The 19,589-nt window shown below is 33.1% G+C and overlaps 1 protein-coding gene across 1 annotated transcript in view; it reads left to right on the forward strand.

Moving 5' to 3' along the window:
* LOC143247171 (collagenase 3-like) overlaps nucleotides 1–19,589 on the forward strand; it is a 30,078-nt gene extending 10,489 nt beyond the window's left edge. The window contains exons 3-11 of the mRNA XM_076494810.1: nucleotides 4,131–4,238; nucleotides 6,539–6,642; nucleotides 7,414–7,618; nucleotides 7,977–8,135; nucleotides 9,602–9,763; nucleotides 11,810–11,946; nucleotides 12,371–12,512; nucleotides 14,309–14,490; nucleotides 17,235–19,589. Coding sequence (XP_076350925.1) covers nucleotides 4,131–4,238; nucleotides 6,539–6,642; nucleotides 7,414–7,618; nucleotides 7,977–8,135; nucleotides 9,602–9,763; nucleotides 11,810–11,946; nucleotides 12,371–12,512; nucleotides 14,309–14,490; nucleotides 17,235–17,579 — 1,544 coding nt within the window. The 3' untranslated portion in view covers nucleotides 17,580–19,589. The remainder of the gene's footprint in view (nucleotides 1–4,130; nucleotides 4,239–6,538; nucleotides 6,643–7,413; nucleotides 7,619–7,976; nucleotides 8,136–9,601; nucleotides 9,764–11,809; nucleotides 11,947–12,370; nucleotides 12,513–14,308; nucleotides 14,491–17,234) is intronic.

Raw genomic sequence — 19,589 nt, forward strand, 5'->3', positions numbered from 1 at the left:
AGTGTCTATTGATGCAGTAAAGTACACAATACATGGTATGGTGCAGTGTCTATTGGTGCAGTAAAGCACACAATACATGGTATGGTGCAGTGTCTATTGGTGCAGTAAAGTACACAATAGATGGTATGGTGCAGCGTCCATTGATGCAGTAAAAGTACACAATAGATGGCATGGTGCAGTGTCTATTGATGCAGTAAAGTACACAATAGATGGTATGGTGCAGTGTCTATTGGTGCAGTAAAGTACACAATAGATGGTATGGTGCAGTGTCTATTGATGCAGTAAAGTACACAATAGATGGTATGGTGCAGTGTCTATTGATGCAGTAAAGTACACAATACATGGTATGGTGCAGTGTCTATTGGTGCAGTAGAATGGTGCACAGTAAAGTACACAATAGATGGTATGGCAGCGTCTATTGTGCAGTGTGGTATGGCGCAGTGTCCATTGATGCAGTAAAAGTACACAATTGGTGCAGTCTATTGATGCAAAGCACACAATAGATGGTATGGTGCAGTGTATTGGTGCAGTAAAAGTACACAATAGATGGTATGGTGCAGTGTCTATTGGTGCAGTAAAGTACACAATACATGGTATGGTGCAGTGTCTATTGGTGCAGTAAAGTACACAATAGATGGTATGGTGCAGTGTCTATTCTTTTTAGTAAGTAAGTGATAGTGGGGAACCGTATCTAATAGATATTTGAAGCAACTAATAGTATGTTATAGCATTTAATTATTGGAAGAGAGAATGAACATGTTAAGTAAGCAATACTGTTGTAATTTAATCTGTGTTATAAGGTGAGTATATCATATTTTATGTTGTAAGATAAGTAGTAGTGTTGTATATTGACGCTGTTAATGTAGAAAATAAGGCTATACGGTAAATAATATTATCGTGTATCGTGTTGTGATTTAAAGAATGATGTATGGTAGATCATAACATTGTGGGATGTATAATAATATTTGTGACTAGAGAACGATGTTTAATAGTTAACAGTGCTAAGCAGTATCTAATGACATAGTGAAATAGCAAATAATGTTTCAGGTGTATATCAATGCTATGAAATAGAGAATGATGCCACATATTAGTGTTTTGCTGCATATAACAATTTAATCAACAAACAGTGAAGTATAGAAGTAATAGTGGTGTGAGCGTTGATTAGTGGACGCAAATAGTATTATTGGGATATTTGGTAGTGCATAATTACTTTGATAAGGAGAGACTGGTGGCTTACGGTAGCTATTGTAGTAGTAGGTTCGAGGAGATTCAAAGGTATTCAGACCCCCTTTTTCAATACAACAAAAATTGAATTAAAAAGTATAAAAATTAAACTTCAGTAAAGGAAAACGAAGAGACACACGTGATGGAAGGATTATTTATTGTTCTCTGGAATCATTTATGTTCATATTCCTGTATGGAATGGGGTTTGAACCATCTATAATGTAGTGGCGAACCCTCGAGGTCGAGAATGATGGTCCTCCAAGTTCATGCATGGGTTCGGAGATGGCTAATAAAGCCAATCCTTGCTGTACAGGTCTTCTGGCAGAAAGGGCAGATCAGTTCAGAAGGAAGGAGAGGTTTCAGTAGTAGCTAGCGTTGTTTTCTCTTCTCTCGCTTCTCTTCAAAATGTTGTCTTCTTGATGACTCAAAGAATTATGTTCCCTGATGGATAAGGGATCTCCAGGTAGTTCGGTCGTGAGCGATTTTCCCAATTGTTAACATCGATGTTGCAACTCTTGAGTGTTGTCTTCAGGCCATGAACTGCTTCTTCTGTTCTCCTCCCATTCGTTTCCCATTTTTCAGTTGACCATACAGGAATTGTTTTGGGAGTCGGCTGTCATCCATTTGGAGCATTTGGCCTGTCTATCGGAGGCGGCTCTTGATTATAGTGGCTTCAATGCTGCTGATCTTGACTTCTTGGAGGACGCTGAGATTGGTTTTGTATTCCTTCCATGTGATCTTCAAAATACTCCGGAGGCGCCTTTGGTGAAAGCGTTCCAGCTGGTTCAGGTGTCGACGATATGTGACCCATGTTTTAGATCCGTACAGGAGGGTGGGTATAATAACTGCCTTGTATACGAGCACCTTGATGACTGTCCTAATGTCTCGATCCTAGAAAACTTGTGTTCGGAGACGTCCAAAAGCAGCTTCTGCACATTTCAGATGATACTAGATTTCGCAGTCGATGTCTGAAGAGGATGAGAGATGGCTTCTCAGATAGCAAAAACTTCTGACGTTTTATAGGAGCTAGTCTTGTAGCTTGACAGCAGGAGATACAGGGTTGACCGTCGCAGGTGCTGGTTGATGGAGAATCTGGGTCTTGGTCAAGCTGATAGAGAGTCTCATTCTTTGGTAGGCAAAGTCAAAAGCGTTAAGGATGTCTTAAAGCCCCTCTTTGCTGAGAGATGATACCTGATTGTCGTCAGCATACTGTAATGTACAAAATGTTGAAAAATGATGGTTTAAAACTCATTTTAAAAGACAGAGCTCATTTTTGCCCCATTGCTCCTCCATACAATAGAAGCTAAGTAAATAGAAAACCTTTGTGGAATAACCTACAAAAGTCATATTCTTGTAACAGTAGACTTACCGTAGTATATATTACTACCTGTTACCCCTAAACACACACACATACAACGTTTGTTGTCTTGGTAAAGTACAGACTTATATGACTGTACAATTACACGAACAGAAACTAATTCAGACGAAAATAATTCTAAATGTCCTGTAGTTCGTTTATTGCTCATTCCTGCTACACATGTGCCACACTTTATGATGTTAATGTAAAATGGGAACCAGATTTATATAGTTTTTGTATTATTTTTCGAAGAATCACCGGCTCTCCAGGAAATTTCACTGTGTTCCAGTGCATCAAACTTTCTCAATTGAAATAAGTTATTTCAATCAGTATGACTGACAAACCTTCCATCCTTCTCTATAGCCCATCAATGAAGAGAGCTTCATGAAAGTTGACTCATGGTGGGGTAGAGTCAATTTCAAGATCATGATCTTATCTGTCAGTTCAAAAAATAAAGGAAAGGTTGTTCTCCCACTTAGCAGAACGTAGTGGTCATTCAGATATCTTATTGCTAACATTCAAGTAGAAGTTACCATCAAACATCAATTGAAAGTGTATGGAATTGGCCTTAGAAAGATTTCAAAGTGAAAACTATTCAGTTTTTCAGAAGGGGCAGTCTTTCCCTTAGACTCTCCTCCTTAGGTGCCAGACCCGAAATAGCTAGGTGATCAGAGCACACGACTCACAAGTCTGAGGATCGTGGGTTCGAATTCTCGTCACACTAAACATGTTTACCCTTTAAGTCGCGGGGGCGTTGTAAAGTGACGGTCAATTGTACTATTCGTCAGTAAAGTAGCGCAAGAGTTGGCAGTGGGTAGTGATTACTAGCTGCCCTCCCTCTAGTCTTACGGTGCTAAATAGGAGAGTGAGCGTAATTTAGAACAAACAAGCAGATCCTTAGGTGCCTTTCTCATATCCATTCATTTGTATTCTTCCATCCCTTCTGTAAAATCTTGGCTTCACTGATTTACCGGTATTTGTGTCTATTATAATACATGACTTCTAATATTTTTGAACCGAGGTTCATTATGTACTTACGGTAACAAAAAATAGAAAGCACTTCTTGAAAAAGGGTACAGCACGTAAGTCCAAGAGCCTCATCACTTCTTATACAGCTACTTATTTTAGAAACAAAATTTTATAAAGGTGGGAAAACTGATAAACACTCATAATCAACGAACGTACCAAATAAAAACAAAAACATCACTTCCGATGTCGTAGCTTTGACATAAAACATCTGAACTCAGACTTCAATTTAGAGAAGCGTAAGGAAGAATATTAAACAGCACTACCATAAACATTCTTGATACAAAAAGTTCACCAAAGAAGATGTGGTAGTTGGTAGTGTATTTTGATATAAGCTTCAATTATTGTACCGTAGACAATGGGTACACAGTAGAAAGTTCCTAATGTCTTTGGAACTAGGTTTTGATATTTTGAAAACGTACCTTGCGGTTTAGCAACTTATGCTTTTGACAATAACGATTAAAGGTAGAGATCGTTTATTTTTCTAAGTAATTTACTTTTTTTGTGTTTCTCTTAATACTAGGAGAGTTGGATAATGAGACGATAACAATGATAGAAATGCCGCGTTGTGGGGTGAAAGATAAAGTTGGTCACAGCAACTCGGCCAGAAGGAAACGATACGCCTTACAAGGTCAGTATGTGTGTCTTATAGCAAAGTCACATCAGGCTATCTGTTGACAAGGTAAGTAAAGCCTCATTTTAGTTTCGTTAGTTCAGTCTTACTCCTTCATATTTCAGGTTTTTAGTCTGTCGAGAACTATGACTGTTATTTCTATAAGATAAAGTTGGAAATGTTTAGAAGGATAATACTCTATATGATGTATCAACGAATCATATTGTTCTTCCAAATTCTGAAGGTCGAAAACTGTGGTTCTCCATTGTTCTCAATTCCTGTGCCGAAACTAACTTTTCTAATTCAAGCTTGTCATCTCCAATCGAGTTTTTATCGCTGTGTAGCTAAGTGGTTCTCTGTCCCCCTTTGTTCCTTCGATTTTACTAACTAAAATGATACCCAATCTAATTATATAACCAAAAAGATAGCGCATCCTCCGTTTCCTTTTCTTCGCTATATGTTACAATACTTTCTCATTAGTTTTTCTGTCTATGTAGCTGATCTTTATTATTAGTCTATAACCCTATATTTAAAATGCTGTCAAATTTCGTTTTGTTTCAGCAGTTAGCAGATGAGATCTGTTTTCACACAATATTTATATAGCTGTACTAGTAGTCTGCAATATTTTAGTAGTCTATATTATCTATACTTATGCTCAAAATTGCTGTTTTCCACATAACTGATTTAAGTTAGTTTTAATATAGTATTTTTAAACACCTACGTATCTTGTGGCCATTTCACTATTTATCATCAACAACGAAACAGAACTGAAGGACAAAAAGACCATATTCAATCAGTTCTGTTACTACCTATATCACATAGATTATTTAAAATATTTACCCACATTTTATGGAGTGTAACAAACATTTATAGTTAGCATATTAATCCAGAGTTTATATTAACTGAGTACCCGTTCCTTGAAGGGAAGTCATGTAAATTCATGATAAATAAAAGGTTATTTTAAAACATAAAAAGTTGCTTCCCTTATATGTAATTGTAAAGATATATATGCAAAAACGCCCATAAAAACTGCAAGACACAAAATGTGAAGTTGCTAGTTTGCATGTGCTTCTCCATGTACACAATAAACATCCATACCAAATTTTGTGGTAAAGTAGTGGTAAAAAACGCCAATAAAAAATCAAAACTGAAAATTTGTATGTAACCCGCATGGATCTAATGAACCTCCATGACAATGTTGGTAAACATACATCAACACTCTGTGAAGTAGTTACACAGACATAGAACAAACAACAGACAGTACTATTACATTTATATAGATATATTATTATAATATAAAGTCAATCAAGCTACGGATAGTCGTGAACAAAGCGTGTAAAACCATCCGGACCTACACTGTTTGTATGCATTAGGAATGGTTGTACTTATTTCAACTACGCTTGTTTCATGAATAATACGCATAATGTAACCATTTGCTGGTTTGAGTAAATTATAGAACACACTTGGTCATAACGTTATGCCTCTTAACTTGTGAATATAATACCAACGTTGTCAGGATTAAATACACAACTATGGATACTGGGATGGAAATTTGCACAAAAAGACAACTTAACTGTAACAGTAAATCTGTACGGAGTCCACCTTTACCTCGAGTGGATACAACAGAACTGACCAGTGTATGTAAAAACGGCTGGTATAGATAGAGAAAGCACTATGTAGAGGAGCGAACAACGTTTTTTTTTTACATATATAATTTTCTCTACAAGTGGGTTTTCCCGTCATCGCGGAGAATTGACCAATGTTTCATTATACAAAATGTAAACAGTAAAATAAATATGTTAGGAAATAATTAGTAACGTTTTCAAAACAACTAGTTTATAAACCGATAAGACTATCAGGTGATGTAAAACTCATTCATATGCAAATATAGACAAACTCACTCACCTTTACTTTATGTTTCTACTCAAATTCTTTATACTAAGACACATATGGACCTTTCAGAATCGCCGTTTGTTTTTCAAGAAAAATCTTTGAATCAGATATATTATAACGAAAGTCACTGGCCTTGAGATCTTGAATTCCATAAGTACAAAAAAACGGGTGCAATCGATTAGATTCGTTTCAATTATACCTCTTCGCACGAGGTTTAAAACAATAAAAAATGGTCTGATTAACTTAAATTTTACTTACTAAAGTCACGTCAGAGGTATATAAGCAAGGTAACTGTATTAACGTTAACTACAAATTATTAATGTCTTGAAATAGTTTACCGTTTCTCGACTGACAAGTATCTATAAGTTGTTATTCTTTTGAGTATACATATATAAATTCAATAACTTAACCTGTGAACTTTCTAGGCAGCAAATGGAGGGTTTCCAATCTAACCTACCGCATCAGTAAATATCCCAGTCGAATTAAGGACCATTTGAAAGTGGACAAGGAGATCGAAAAAGCTTTCAAGGTAAACATCATCTCGTTCAGAGACTTTATAAACTTACCACTTAACTTATAACTAAATATTTCTGTTTATTTTTTATCTGTTACAATTATTATTGCTACGTAAGATCATTCGAAGTTATAAGCGCCAAAACTTTATATTCTAGAATCTAGATGGAGGACTGTCTTCTCTTCTTTAAGGATATTAATACAGAAAACTGATCGAAGAAATAATATCTTGTTAATCAAACTTTAAACGTGTTGAAGATCATGAAAAGTTTGACCCTTTTCTCGAATCTGCATTAAATAAATTATTTATTGAATAATAAATGTATTTCTAATGAAAGTTTTTATTTCAAAAATCTATAATCGCGAAATCATTTAAGTTGCATAGATGTACAGAAACTTGCTTGTTAAATGTTTGTTTTAACATTTGTTATGTGTAAGTGTGTTAGTTGAACTAACGACGATTTCCAAAGCTAATACTATATCATCCTCGTCATTATACTTCTCAATATTTACTAAAGCTGTTTTTAATCATTACATTTCATTACTAATTGAAAAGATTATTGTAAATACAGTAAAGATGTCGTCGCTAATTGGAGAGCATTATTCTAATTGCAGTTTATTCCTGTTATTAACATCGTAAGATACTTTCGTAGAATAATAGTCTGTTCTCCTCCATTACTACTTTCAATTCAAGAGATCTATAATTCCTTTATTGCTTTAAAATGCGTGTATCAATAAAAAGTAGAAACAGTTACATTTGTACACAACATTCTGTATTTTTGTACAGATTTGGAGTGATGCCACATCCTTGAAATTCATACCAAAAAAGAGCGGGCGGGTCCATATTGATATAATGTTTGAAAGAGGTGAACACGGTGATGGTGATCCTTTTGATGGTCCTGGGAAAACCTTGGCTCATGCTTTTTTTCCCCAGTATGGTGGAGATGCACATTTTGATGATGAAGAAAAGTGGTCCACAGGCTCTTACTTTGGTATGTATTCGTAGCATACATTCCCTCCTTTTGGTGAAATTACTAGGTCTTAGTACCTTACAAAATCCACTTAGGTAATTTAAGAATATCAGTAAATTATTTCAACGGAAGTAACTTTCAGTTGTTTCTCGAAAGTACATCAGAAGTATAACGAGTATTTTTTTTACTGTATTTCTTGATTATGCTTCAAACATTTTGCTAACTGAAGCAGTGAAGAATGAATGTCTTCATAGAAAATGTGTAAGAGATTATAAATTAAGATTCTGAAGTAAGGTTTAAAAGTTAGCAGTGACAGTTTGGAGCTTTTGTATGATTAAGCAAACTAGGATAAATCATGCTGAGAAAATTTACCTTTCAGGAACAAATGTATTTCAAGTTGCTGCCCATGAATTTGGTCATTCCTTAGGATTATCACATTCAGATGTTAAACAGGCACTGATGGCACCCTTCTATCGAGGGTACGACCCAAATTATAAGTTGGACGAGGATGATATGCTAGCAATTCAAGCACTTTATGGTAAGCAACATATTAACCAGAGGTAAATACATGTACCAGCAGACAATAAAACTTCAGTGTGACACCATTCACCGATAGAGGTACCTATTTTAACAACAAGCACCGTGTTTTGGAGAAATGACAAAATAATAAGAGTATATAGATTCTTTGAGATAGAGATCTATTAAGATATCTAAAAAGTTCTTGATTATATTACGTTGGAAAAAGTAAATGATGTATAGCGTGTACACTGACTTTGATTCAAATATTTCATTTTGATTGACTTGAGAACAAATAACGTGAGCAACTTTAACATGTTGCAGTATTTCTTGTATTCTTGCCCAATCCCAGTGTCTACTCTTTTTTTTTTTCTATTCGAGCTTGTAATCATGCGATACTCTTGAATAAAATCGGTTTGATAATTCTAAAAAAAATAGAGAAAATTCTCAATAAACATGACAGTTGAAATGTTTAGGCAGAATTAGATTGAATTAATTTATTTGGCTTTATTCTTGTTTTTATTAGCCATATTTTTGTGTGTCATCAATACCAGGTGTGGGGTGCACGTATATCAGATTCTAGTTTATTACTCGTCAGGATCTCTACCAGCCTATTGTCAAATTGAATTTTTTAGGCAGGATTAGGGTAAATTAATCTATAAGACCTTGAACGTGGTGAAATACATCAGTCAAAAGGGTTTTACCTCCCGAGTCCAAAATTTTTATTAAATTTCACATAGACCAAGAGATAACGGAGCTATCAGTTAAAGTTTGTACTTGTAAAAAAAATAAAACAAACTTATTATCGAAGTCATTCTATGAGCCACGGCTAATAATTTTTCAGACGATTTATTCACAAAAGTATTCAGTGTCATTAATTCTATTTCCAATATTTATATGAATTTAACTTTGTAATATTTCTGTATGATATACTTCAAGTAATATATACTGCCAACCAATCAGCCTTATGGAATAGTCATGTAAGATGTATTTTAAATACAAATTAGTTATTTGGTTTTTGATACTAGGTCTGGTTTGCATACGTATACATATAAATAAAAAGCTACAAGCTATATATCAATGGGAATTCTAATTTGGACAATATAGTAAAGAATACTTGATATTTTTTCACTTCACTCATTTTATGACAAAGTTTTACTTCCGTTACACAATAAATACACAAATACCTCACCTCACTGAAATAACCTAAAAGAGAGAGTTAATCAATTTTTGAAATGAATATATATATATATAATGAAATTTAAAGTGTATTTTCCTTTGTGTTGCTTTAAATTTACACTTAGAAATTTCCCATCACTGAACTGCGATTTATAAATTGTTTTAACGTTTATAGTTAGTCTATCAGTTACAAATTAACTGATTTCAGTATATGGATTGCTTCGATTCTGTGTTAACGATAAAGATAAGATTCTGAAACACAATTCGATATTCCTTTCTATATGAGGAAGTAATGTTTGCGGTCTATAGGCACCCGCACTGACGAGAAAAAGGATGATGCAAAACCTGATGGTGAAGAGGATCACACTTCTTCTTCGCATCCCGACACCAGTGACGCTCCAGATCTCTGTCAAGATTCTTCAATAGATGCTGTGACAAAGACAAAGAATGGCAAAACTTATGTATTTAAAGGTGGGTATACTAAGATTAATCGTTCATTGTGACAACGATGTTCCAAGTCTCGTTTTACCCTTAGAAATGTGTACTCATGCAACGATTGTGCTTATTCTGATGACCATGGTTATTTTATTGCTCGACAATGCGATTTCCTTTGGAACAAACAATTGCAACAAAATAATTAGGTCAATCAACGAATAGTAATCTCAATAAACCTTTTGTAAACACTCCACAGTGTGTGGAAGCAAGCTTACAAGACCGCATTTAAGCTAATTGAAAGCATAATAAATCCATTAAAGTTACATCGAGGGTCTCGAAAAGTATGTGCTCGAAAGGAATTTTCGTAATTCCATTTTCTTTTTTCATCGTTTTTTGAAAACAGTTGTTCAAATAGAAATGTGACTGGATGCTAGTTGGCCTTCTGTAATATAAAATCCGTGTGCATTACCAGAAGACATATAAATCTTCATCGTAGTGACTTATTGGGTTGGAGAATGCCATTTGTGGGTACGATGATTGCTCGGGATCAGTTTGTGTGTTTTTCAGAACCCGTTGATGCCATAAAGGCACCGCTGAGCAAGATCTTCTGCCACATGGAGAACAATTATAGTCTCTATTCTTCAAACACTGTGCCATTTAGGTTTAGGTATTTTAACAACATTGCTCTACGAAAATTTATTTTGGGAAAGCTTATAAATTATAAATCGACTCGTGGCAACACTGTGTGGTCAGGACATTTCCCTAATCAAAATGTTGTGGTACTTTACATTTGAAGCGACATGTCGCTGTAGTAACAGGTCAAGGACGAATAGCCTGTTTAATACTTTGATACAAGAACCTTCAGTAAAGACAGTTGGTATGAGTGTTACTTAAAAATATATCGTTGATACAACACTTTACATAAATAGAACATAAAGAAAATATTCAAAAAATAAGAATACAAATTCATTCATGAGATGAGTATATCACAAATGAAATAAAAGTTTCGTTTAGTATTACCATTTTTATTCTTAGGTATTGATCGTTTCAAAACTATTTCATTGCCCTTAGTTTCAAAAGCATGATCATGGTAGAATGATAAGGGGGCGTTCAGAATAGTTTTAACCATATAATAAAATACTGCGCATGAGTAAAAAAAAAAAAAAAAAAGATGAAATTACTAATATTCCTTATGTTCATCGTAACAGACGATCATTCTTTGTTTGTTTTGAATTTCGCGCAACGCTACTGGAGGACTATCTGCGTTAACCGTCCCTAATTTAGCAGTGTAAGACTGGAAGGAAGGCAGCTAGTCATCACCACCCACCACCGACTCTTGGGTTGCTCTTTTACCAACGAATAGTGGGATTGACCGTCATATTATAACGCCCCCACGTCTGAAAGGGCAAGCATGTTTGTTGCAACCGGGATTCGAACCCGCGACCCTCAGATTATGAGTCGAAACCTTTAACACGCTTGGCCATGCCAGGCTACATACTATCAATGAAATATTTCCTACACACTAGAAATGCTGTCTGAATGGATTAATCTATAGCTTATTTTAAGGATCAGTCAATAATCGTGAAAATGGCAGTTTTAAATTTGAATTAAAAAGTGAAAACGTTTATTTTTCTAATTTAATGTATAATATAAAGAACTGACCAAACATTAGTTTAGATCAAAACTAATTAGTAGGTAATGCGATTTATTACAATATTGGTAACATTTGTTTGTATCTTGTTATGTAACTCATATTTTATTAGAGAAACTGTAATTAACGAAGTAATGGAGCTACAAATAATTTGGCGCATAAATAATTTCCAAAAATGTGTTTAATAGTGTGATGGATAATTCGAATCTGTGGTGTTGAGATGAATACTTTATAAAATAACTATTTTTCTGTAAGGTGAAAATCCTGAAGAATATTGAAAGTTTTTTATCAATAGTTGAGTTCCTTTGATGTCTTTACGCCTATGTTTTTCACAGTAGTAGTGTTGATACAGGAGTAACTTGTATCATCTTTATTGCGAAATTTATAAATTAGAGAAGATGTGTAAAAAAGTAAACATGTCTTTTTTATAGATGAATTTTATTGGCAAATTAAAGACGATGAGATTGCAGATGGCTATCCACGACGAATTTCTGATGACTGGGGCGGGCTACCTGGTTATTTGGATGGTGTCTTGACGTGGTCTGATGGGAAAACTTTCTTTTTCAAAGTAAGTAAACTACGTCTATTATTCGTTTAAAAATCTTAGTTTTAGAGACCAAACAAAATATTATGCAGATTTCATAAACAGTTTGCTCGATCGCCAGAGTTGTGAACAAACTGAAATGCAAAATCAACAAAAAACATTGAATTGTTAATGGAGCATTTCAAAAATACATTTACATTTTTTTTATGAAGTTGTTGCTCGCATTACAAAATAATGCATTTAAAATATTTACCAGTCTGTTAGTTGGTCGTTAAACAATTTATATTATACAGTGAAAGAGAGTACTTAAAAGTAACATGTTTATATCTGACATTCTGAGTATTTATTTGGCATGAAATAAATTAGTAACACATTTTAAAAAATGGAAAAAAAGTTTTATTTGCCCTAACATATGGTTATTTTAATTTAACTTTTAATATACTTTTAGGATGACAAATATTGGCGGTTCCGAAATAAACAAATGAATACTGGCTACCCTAAAAAAATTAGTGTTGGTTTCGAGGGTATTCCTGACAATATTGATGCCGTTTTCGTGTGGAGCGGAAATGGGAAAACGTACTTTTTCAAGGGTAAGAGTTTCGTGTAATTTTGTTACTGGCAATTTCCAACTGAATTTTCTCAATTATTATAAGTCTTACATTTGTGCTATATATGATGCCTCGTTTCACAGTCATCAGTATAACATTTGGTTAATATACAAAAACTACTTATATTGGTATAACATAGGCCTAGTGAATACCAGTAGAACTACATTTCAACCGTACTTCTCAGTTATATATATCAGTTTAAAAAAAAAAAAATTAGTACAAGCACCCATACATACAACATTAACAAACTACTGCTCCATGGTTTGGTAACTTGATTAAGAAAAAGATAATAGTTGGAAATAAAGAAATCATAATCGCATAGTAAAGATACCTAGGCTGGTCAACAAGAGACAAAGAGGGCCACATGTGCCTTCAAAATTTCTATGGAAAAGGTTGCTTTATATGGACCTGAATGGAATTTAAAGTGAAGAAGTCTGTAAAAAAAGTGGGATCTGAATCATCACTTTCTTCTGAAATACCACTTTCTGAACTAGGAGTAACCCTAGAGATATCTCAGAGATTTGTAATGAAATACACAATATTATTTAAAGCTAATTAAATGTGATATTGTTCATAAAATATAGTTAATAGATTTTGGGGCTTAAAATACCCAACTCTTTAGATAGGTGATCAATAAAACCCAATAAGTCATGAGGTATAAGAGGTTAGAAAATAAGTAACTCCCTACTTAAAGGGTTATTTTTGTAAATGTGGAACAAGCACATGTACTCCCTAAATATAGAGTGTACAGACAGAGAAGAAATTCGAACAAACGTACACGTATTAAAAGTTCAACAAGAAAGTGAGGGTATATATATGATGGTTTATATATTTGCATATAAAAGAGATTATGGATTACATGTTTAGCAACCGTATAGGTTGTTATGTTTTTCACACTTATGATTTGAATTACGTATTAAATAGAGTAAGAGCAATAATATAAATAACATCAATAAAAAAATTGTATAAAACAGTTACTGCGGTCTAACGGGATTTTTATTGTAGTTTTAAGCTTGATAAATGCTTCGGCGTTCAAAACTAACTTTGAAAAAATGAATTTTTTCACGCCAGCATTGACGCTCTCTGATAAAAGAAACTTATCTTCCTGAACTAAATTGGCACTTGTTATAATTAAAGGAATATTTTTGTGTAGTTTTTTAAATGTTATTCTTTGGTTGTGTGACAAATACACCAAAAAATTATTAATACATTTCAATTCATTTATTACAACTTTTGTTTAACGTGTAAAATATAGTTTTCCTGGCTGATAATGTTAATTTTAAGTTGGTTTTCTCAAAGTTTCTCTGTGTTTGTTTGTTGTTAAGTGCAGAGCTGTTCTTACCAAGACTATAAAAACGAACTTATAGCGTTATAATTGTTCAGACTTAGCTTTGAGTCACTGAGTTTTTCTTAAGTGATATTTGTTTCATTTCAATTTCTTAAGTTATTAAATAGTCCTCCGCAAACGACAATATTTTTATTAAGGTTGAAATAATCTACAAGAAACTTCTGGGGTCCGTGTTAAAGAAATTGCTACTAAGTTGATTTTATTTGTACCTTTTTTTATATAATTTTATTTATTATGTCTAGCACTTTTAGCTTGAAGTGATATGTACTTTAGTGAATTATACTGATGTTTTTACTGATCACGTAATTAAGTGTGGTAAGTTTGGCCTTTTATGATTTTGGACATTATTTTTTACTTTCTTTGAAATACTTTATTGTTTTTATCATTATATTTATCTTATGAAATATTTTGATGAATTTTTATCATGTAGGTGATAAATATTGGAGGTTTGAAAGTCGTAGCGACCCACCAGTTAGTGACCGATATCCTAGGCCTATTAGTAACTGGGAGGGTATCCCAAACGATATTGATGCTGCTTTTCAATGGACAAATGATCGAACATATTTTTTCAAAGGAACCAGTTACTACCGCTTTAACGACCGAACTTTCACTGTGAGTATTGGCTAGAGCAGCTGCGACATTAATTTTAGAATAAGTTTTATTACGCCATCTTTTGATATTGAAGAGCAGGAAAAAACATTGCAACATAAAAACGTTAATGACATATTTATATTTTATATGGCTTCTGTCTTATATCTACCCTTCATAATGAAAACTAACTTGTAATTAATACAACATGAAAGTAATTAATAAATGAAACCAAAAGTTTGAAGTTTCACCTACTAATTAAAACTAGTCAAAACATAAAATTTTCAGTCTAATCAAATTGAAATTAATAAAATCTAATGATTCTTCTAACGAGTGCTAAAAATATTATTGTTTAAAAACAAAATAATAGTAAATTTGCCAAATTATAAACTATTTGTAATCCATGTATGGTAAATAGAAGAATTTGTAAACGTATATATGTCCACTATTAGATGGAGCTTTATGAACAAGCTGCGTTTCTGAACACTTGCTATTTATAGTATAAAACTGAACATTGTGTTGGTTGAAACTTTTTTTGTTCACAACAGCCGTTGGTTGATAATACTATGATTTCTTTTTACTTTAGTAACATAACGATCAATAGATTTATAACAAAGTTAGGTTTTTCTTACCAAAATATACATTTAACATTACGTAATATAACGCACGTAGATTGTTGCTTCACAATTAGAATATAATCAGTCAATAATGAATTATAAAATTGGGTTTGTGAATCTTGTACTTGCTGACAATCTCAAAAATAATTTTAATTTTTGGGAACATTATGGAAATAAGAAACAAACTTTTAAAATAGAAAAAGAAATACTTAATACGCTGCAACTCATTAACTGTCGTTCTTTATAAATTTAGATTTTAAAGAAAACTGGTTATTTCTTTATTATAAGAACTTGAAATCAAGTGAACGTTTAATATAATGTTTCTGTGGAAGCCTTAGGCAGTAGCTGTTTGTCCATGTTGAAATGTTACCAAACATACTTCGTCTTTTTCAACTGTGGGCATTATACAGTTGAAAGTAAACTCCGCTATACGGTTATTTATACGGTGGGTACTGCCAGCTTAATCCTTTTCTCTGTTGTACATTTCAAAATGGGAGATGACTGTGTCTGTCCTAGAGGGGGTCTGTGACAAGGCTACTTACCTTATCGCGTGTAAAAAGTCTTTCAGGTAACAAAAACACAACAACAAAATAACTTTTAAACAAAGAACAGAAAATAAACTTATAACCATAAGAACGTCCTGTAATGAAAAGGTAAGTAAGATTAATACACACGAGAAAATGATGAAAACTGCAGTCAGAAACTAGGTAAGTTTAAAACAGCTTACAGACGGTTCCCTTGTAATATCTTAGGTGTTTCTCGGTTCTTCTTACATAAGGCCCGGCGTGTTAAGGCGTGCGACTCGTAATCAGAGGGTCGCGGGTTCGAATCCCAGTCGCAACAAACATGCTCGCCCTTTCAGCCGTGGAAATTAATATCTAGATTTATAATATGTCACTGATAAACAGTAACACATGGAAACCATCAGTAAGTACTGTTTACCATCATGGTCAACTACCAATGCCAATAGCTCATCACTTGTTATTTTATCACCATCCGCCCCCCAGTAGCACAATCGTATATCTGCGGACTCACACTGTTAAAAATCGCATTTCGATACCTGTGGTGGACATAGCACAGATAGTCCATTGCATAGCTTTATGCTTAAGTCTAAACAAACATAACTATCACCATCAGTGAACAAAATACTCAAGTAGATTTGTACTACGTAAAAGCAATACAACTATAGACAAGCTTAGGTAGAAATAGGTTCTTCCTCTGTACTTCATGCAACCTGGATTGTCTTCCGCTACAGTATACACTAATACTCAAACAGATTAAAATAAGATGCTGTGAAAGACATTAAGATACATTAACTATTATAGCCAATTATCAATATCCATGATCATGTCATGTGTTACATTACAACATCCTTATCTACAGATCAAGTTCTTTGTGCTGTTGTAAGTGGCGTTTCTGTCTTAACATATTACCGACCTAACCATTGATGATTAAAACTAGAAAGGAGAAAACCTCACGAGACATGAACTCTCCAAGAACAAATATTCCGTTATGGCGCCAAAATTGTAACGTATTAATTTTTTTGTGGTAGTCTCAACCACAAGTGAATCATAATTAGCTGTTAATACAATAACAGGTGGTTTTAAGAATATGTTTCAAAGTGTGGGTATATAAAAAGAAATAAAGACTAAACACGGTTGAGTAACTTTGAAACAACAAAGAGAAGAACATTACTCATACTTAAAGTTAAATTGCGTTGTGACTTTTAGCAGGACACTGAGTCCTTGTCACTCCAAGTTCAGGTTTGGTTTCTTTGTAGGACATCAACAATAGAAGATCCATACCACTTTATGGTTGCTAAGAGAGGTAGCCAGAATGAAGAGTTGGTTTCAGTTAGGATGAAATAAACACCAAAACTCCATTAGTTTTACCCATTGTGTTGAAGCACCAGATGTTCTATTTCACGTACAAACATTCAAGAATACAAGTTTAGTTTTTAAAATATACAAACAAACACTAAAATCAGAATGGTTTATGTTTTGAAATATAATGAAATTTATATATATTTACTCTAGATCAAACGATTGTCTGGAATTGCTAGTATTACGCTCATAAGTATAAATAGTTTACAGTGTTTTTCACTTATATACAATTGTCAGTAACTGTATGAGTAATTTCTTGCTCTTGTAGGTTGATAGTGGGAAGCCACCCTATCCACGGTCCACCTCTGTTTGGTGGTTCCATTGCAAAGCTTCGTCACGCAGCCATCCTAATCGCAGTTCGCTAGAAACCGGAGAAGAAAAAGTACATCACGTTGACAAAACAGGCAATTCTAAAGGTGTCACTAGTTCCAGTGACGAAATAAAAAGTGATTTCGATGATATGGATGTATCAATGTACCAGTCCTCCGAGGGACGACAAGTTATTTGTAATTATAAACCCTCGCAGTCTGCACAGGAATACAACTCTTCTTCTAGTATGACTCCGTTTCTTGTAGTAATGTCATTTATACAATTATTACTGGCTTTTCTGTGATACGCGATCAAAAGTTGATGAAATACTAAATTTATTACGTTTAGAAACATAAGGTTATTGTCATACCTCATGTTGATTACCAAAAAAGCGTGAATATCAAAGTTTCTTTGAACAGAAATTAGGCCTAACAAATGAAAACTATTTCTTACAGTTAGTTTTCAAATACTGCCTATTTGCTGCTTTTTTTTATTACACACCAAATATGAGTTGCATTTCCAGTTAGATAAAATTAGCTCTTATGTTCATATTTTGTCACAAAATAGGGAAATCTTCATGATTATAGGATGTTTTTTTCAGGAAAATTATTTATTTGTCAAATTTACATAGTTTAGCAAACTCTAAGCTTACTCTTTCTTGTCTGTATTGCAAATTTCGAAAAATAACCTATTTATAAACCTACCAAGCGCTCGAAGTTGAAGAAGAGCTACATTTTGGCCCATCTTTCGAAAGATCCTTGTTTAAATGTTATCATTTTTATTTGTTTTAGCTGTGCTTCTTAGTAGCCACAATATTTATTCGTATTACTGAGATAATTTGGTATGTGGATTTTGTTTTATACCAACAGTGCTAAAATAATTCTGAATAAGATCATTGAATTTAGATGTACACGAAACTTTTATAATTTATTAATGCGTAACGTGAAGGTTTAGATGAGCGGTTAATCTGTTCTTCATTCATGAATTATACTAGATTTTGTATTTATATTACAGTCTTATTTGTTTACAACACAGCAAGCTAGTGCATTACGAATAAGGAAGTAAATACATATATTTAAGTTAAAATCGTAGATGTTAGTATAGAGCTGTGAAATATACCGTTCTTTAAGTTTATAATCATTAATGTAACCTAGAAAATATTTAACTGATTATATTTTTGAATTTGTCTTTTTTCTGTTAAATACGATTATTCTATCAAACACCATTCAAAGAGACGCGGTGAAGAATGCTTCTTTTAATTTCGTGAGATAATGAAATTACTAATATTTACAACGATCTACGATGCGTGAACGTGAACCGTATTTATCTGTAGAGCGAAGTTAACAATGGCTGATATTTTCTTTGTGTTATAACAACGTGCGCATTGCTACAATTATGTAATTAAAACATACGTTATAATATTATCGTGATTAGTGTTTTATAAAAATAAGAAATGTGACAAATTAACCGTTAAAACAAAAATAAAATTAAAATAATTTGCAAAACGACAACTGTTTAACTAGTTAAATAATTCCCAAGAAATTAAAAATTTACTTTTATTATGAACTTTTTTTCTGATAGACAACGCGACATTATAGAGATTACAAAGTTGTTTTTGTTTGTATGTTTACTTGTAAATAGACTCATTCTGTATACAGTTTCTTTTTAGCTTATCTAGCGATTATCGACTCTTAATTTAGCAAACAGCCAGATTATTAAACACAATTTAAAATGTTATTTTATTTCTAATTAACATCATAAGCATATTTACGTGATAATTTACTATAAGACAGTAATGTTAAATTGATTGTACATGTTTGTTTTTATCAACTTGTATATCCATGTCCCTTAAATAACATTTGTGCGTTAGTCTGCAATTTTTTAATTTTAATTTTGTTCAGAAATTATGTTAATTCTATAAAGAATTATTTAATCGACTGTTTTTCATAAAGTTAAATGGAAACTAAAATGTCTAATTTTGTAAAAATGTAATAGAATTATGCAATTTTATTTCCAAATGGGGAATATTTAAGTAATATGATTGTTTCAGTAAAAATTGACACTTGCATAGAAAAAATGTATGCAAGAGTTGTGTTTTAATCCAAAGTAATACATTTGTTGTATTCCCTTTAGATAAAAAAAAGCCTGACCCATTAAGTCAGGTAAAGATCCGGTATTGAAACACAAAAATCTAGTTACAGTTGTTTCTCTGTTTTGTGTTTCATATTCTTGTTACTGTTAAACTTTAATTGTTATTACTCTGTAATTGTAGCCACAGTATCTTTCAAAATAAAAACCTCAGAGAAAGTCTTAA

This window comes from Tachypleus tridentatus, chromosome 1, assembly GCF_004210375.1.
Source record: "Tachypleus tridentatus isolate NWPU-2018 chromosome 1, ASM421037v1, whole genome shotgun sequence".
In the NCBI taxonomy this organism is placed as follows: domain Eukaryota; kingdom Metazoa; phylum Arthropoda; class Merostomata; order Xiphosura; family Limulidae; genus Tachypleus; species Tachypleus tridentatus.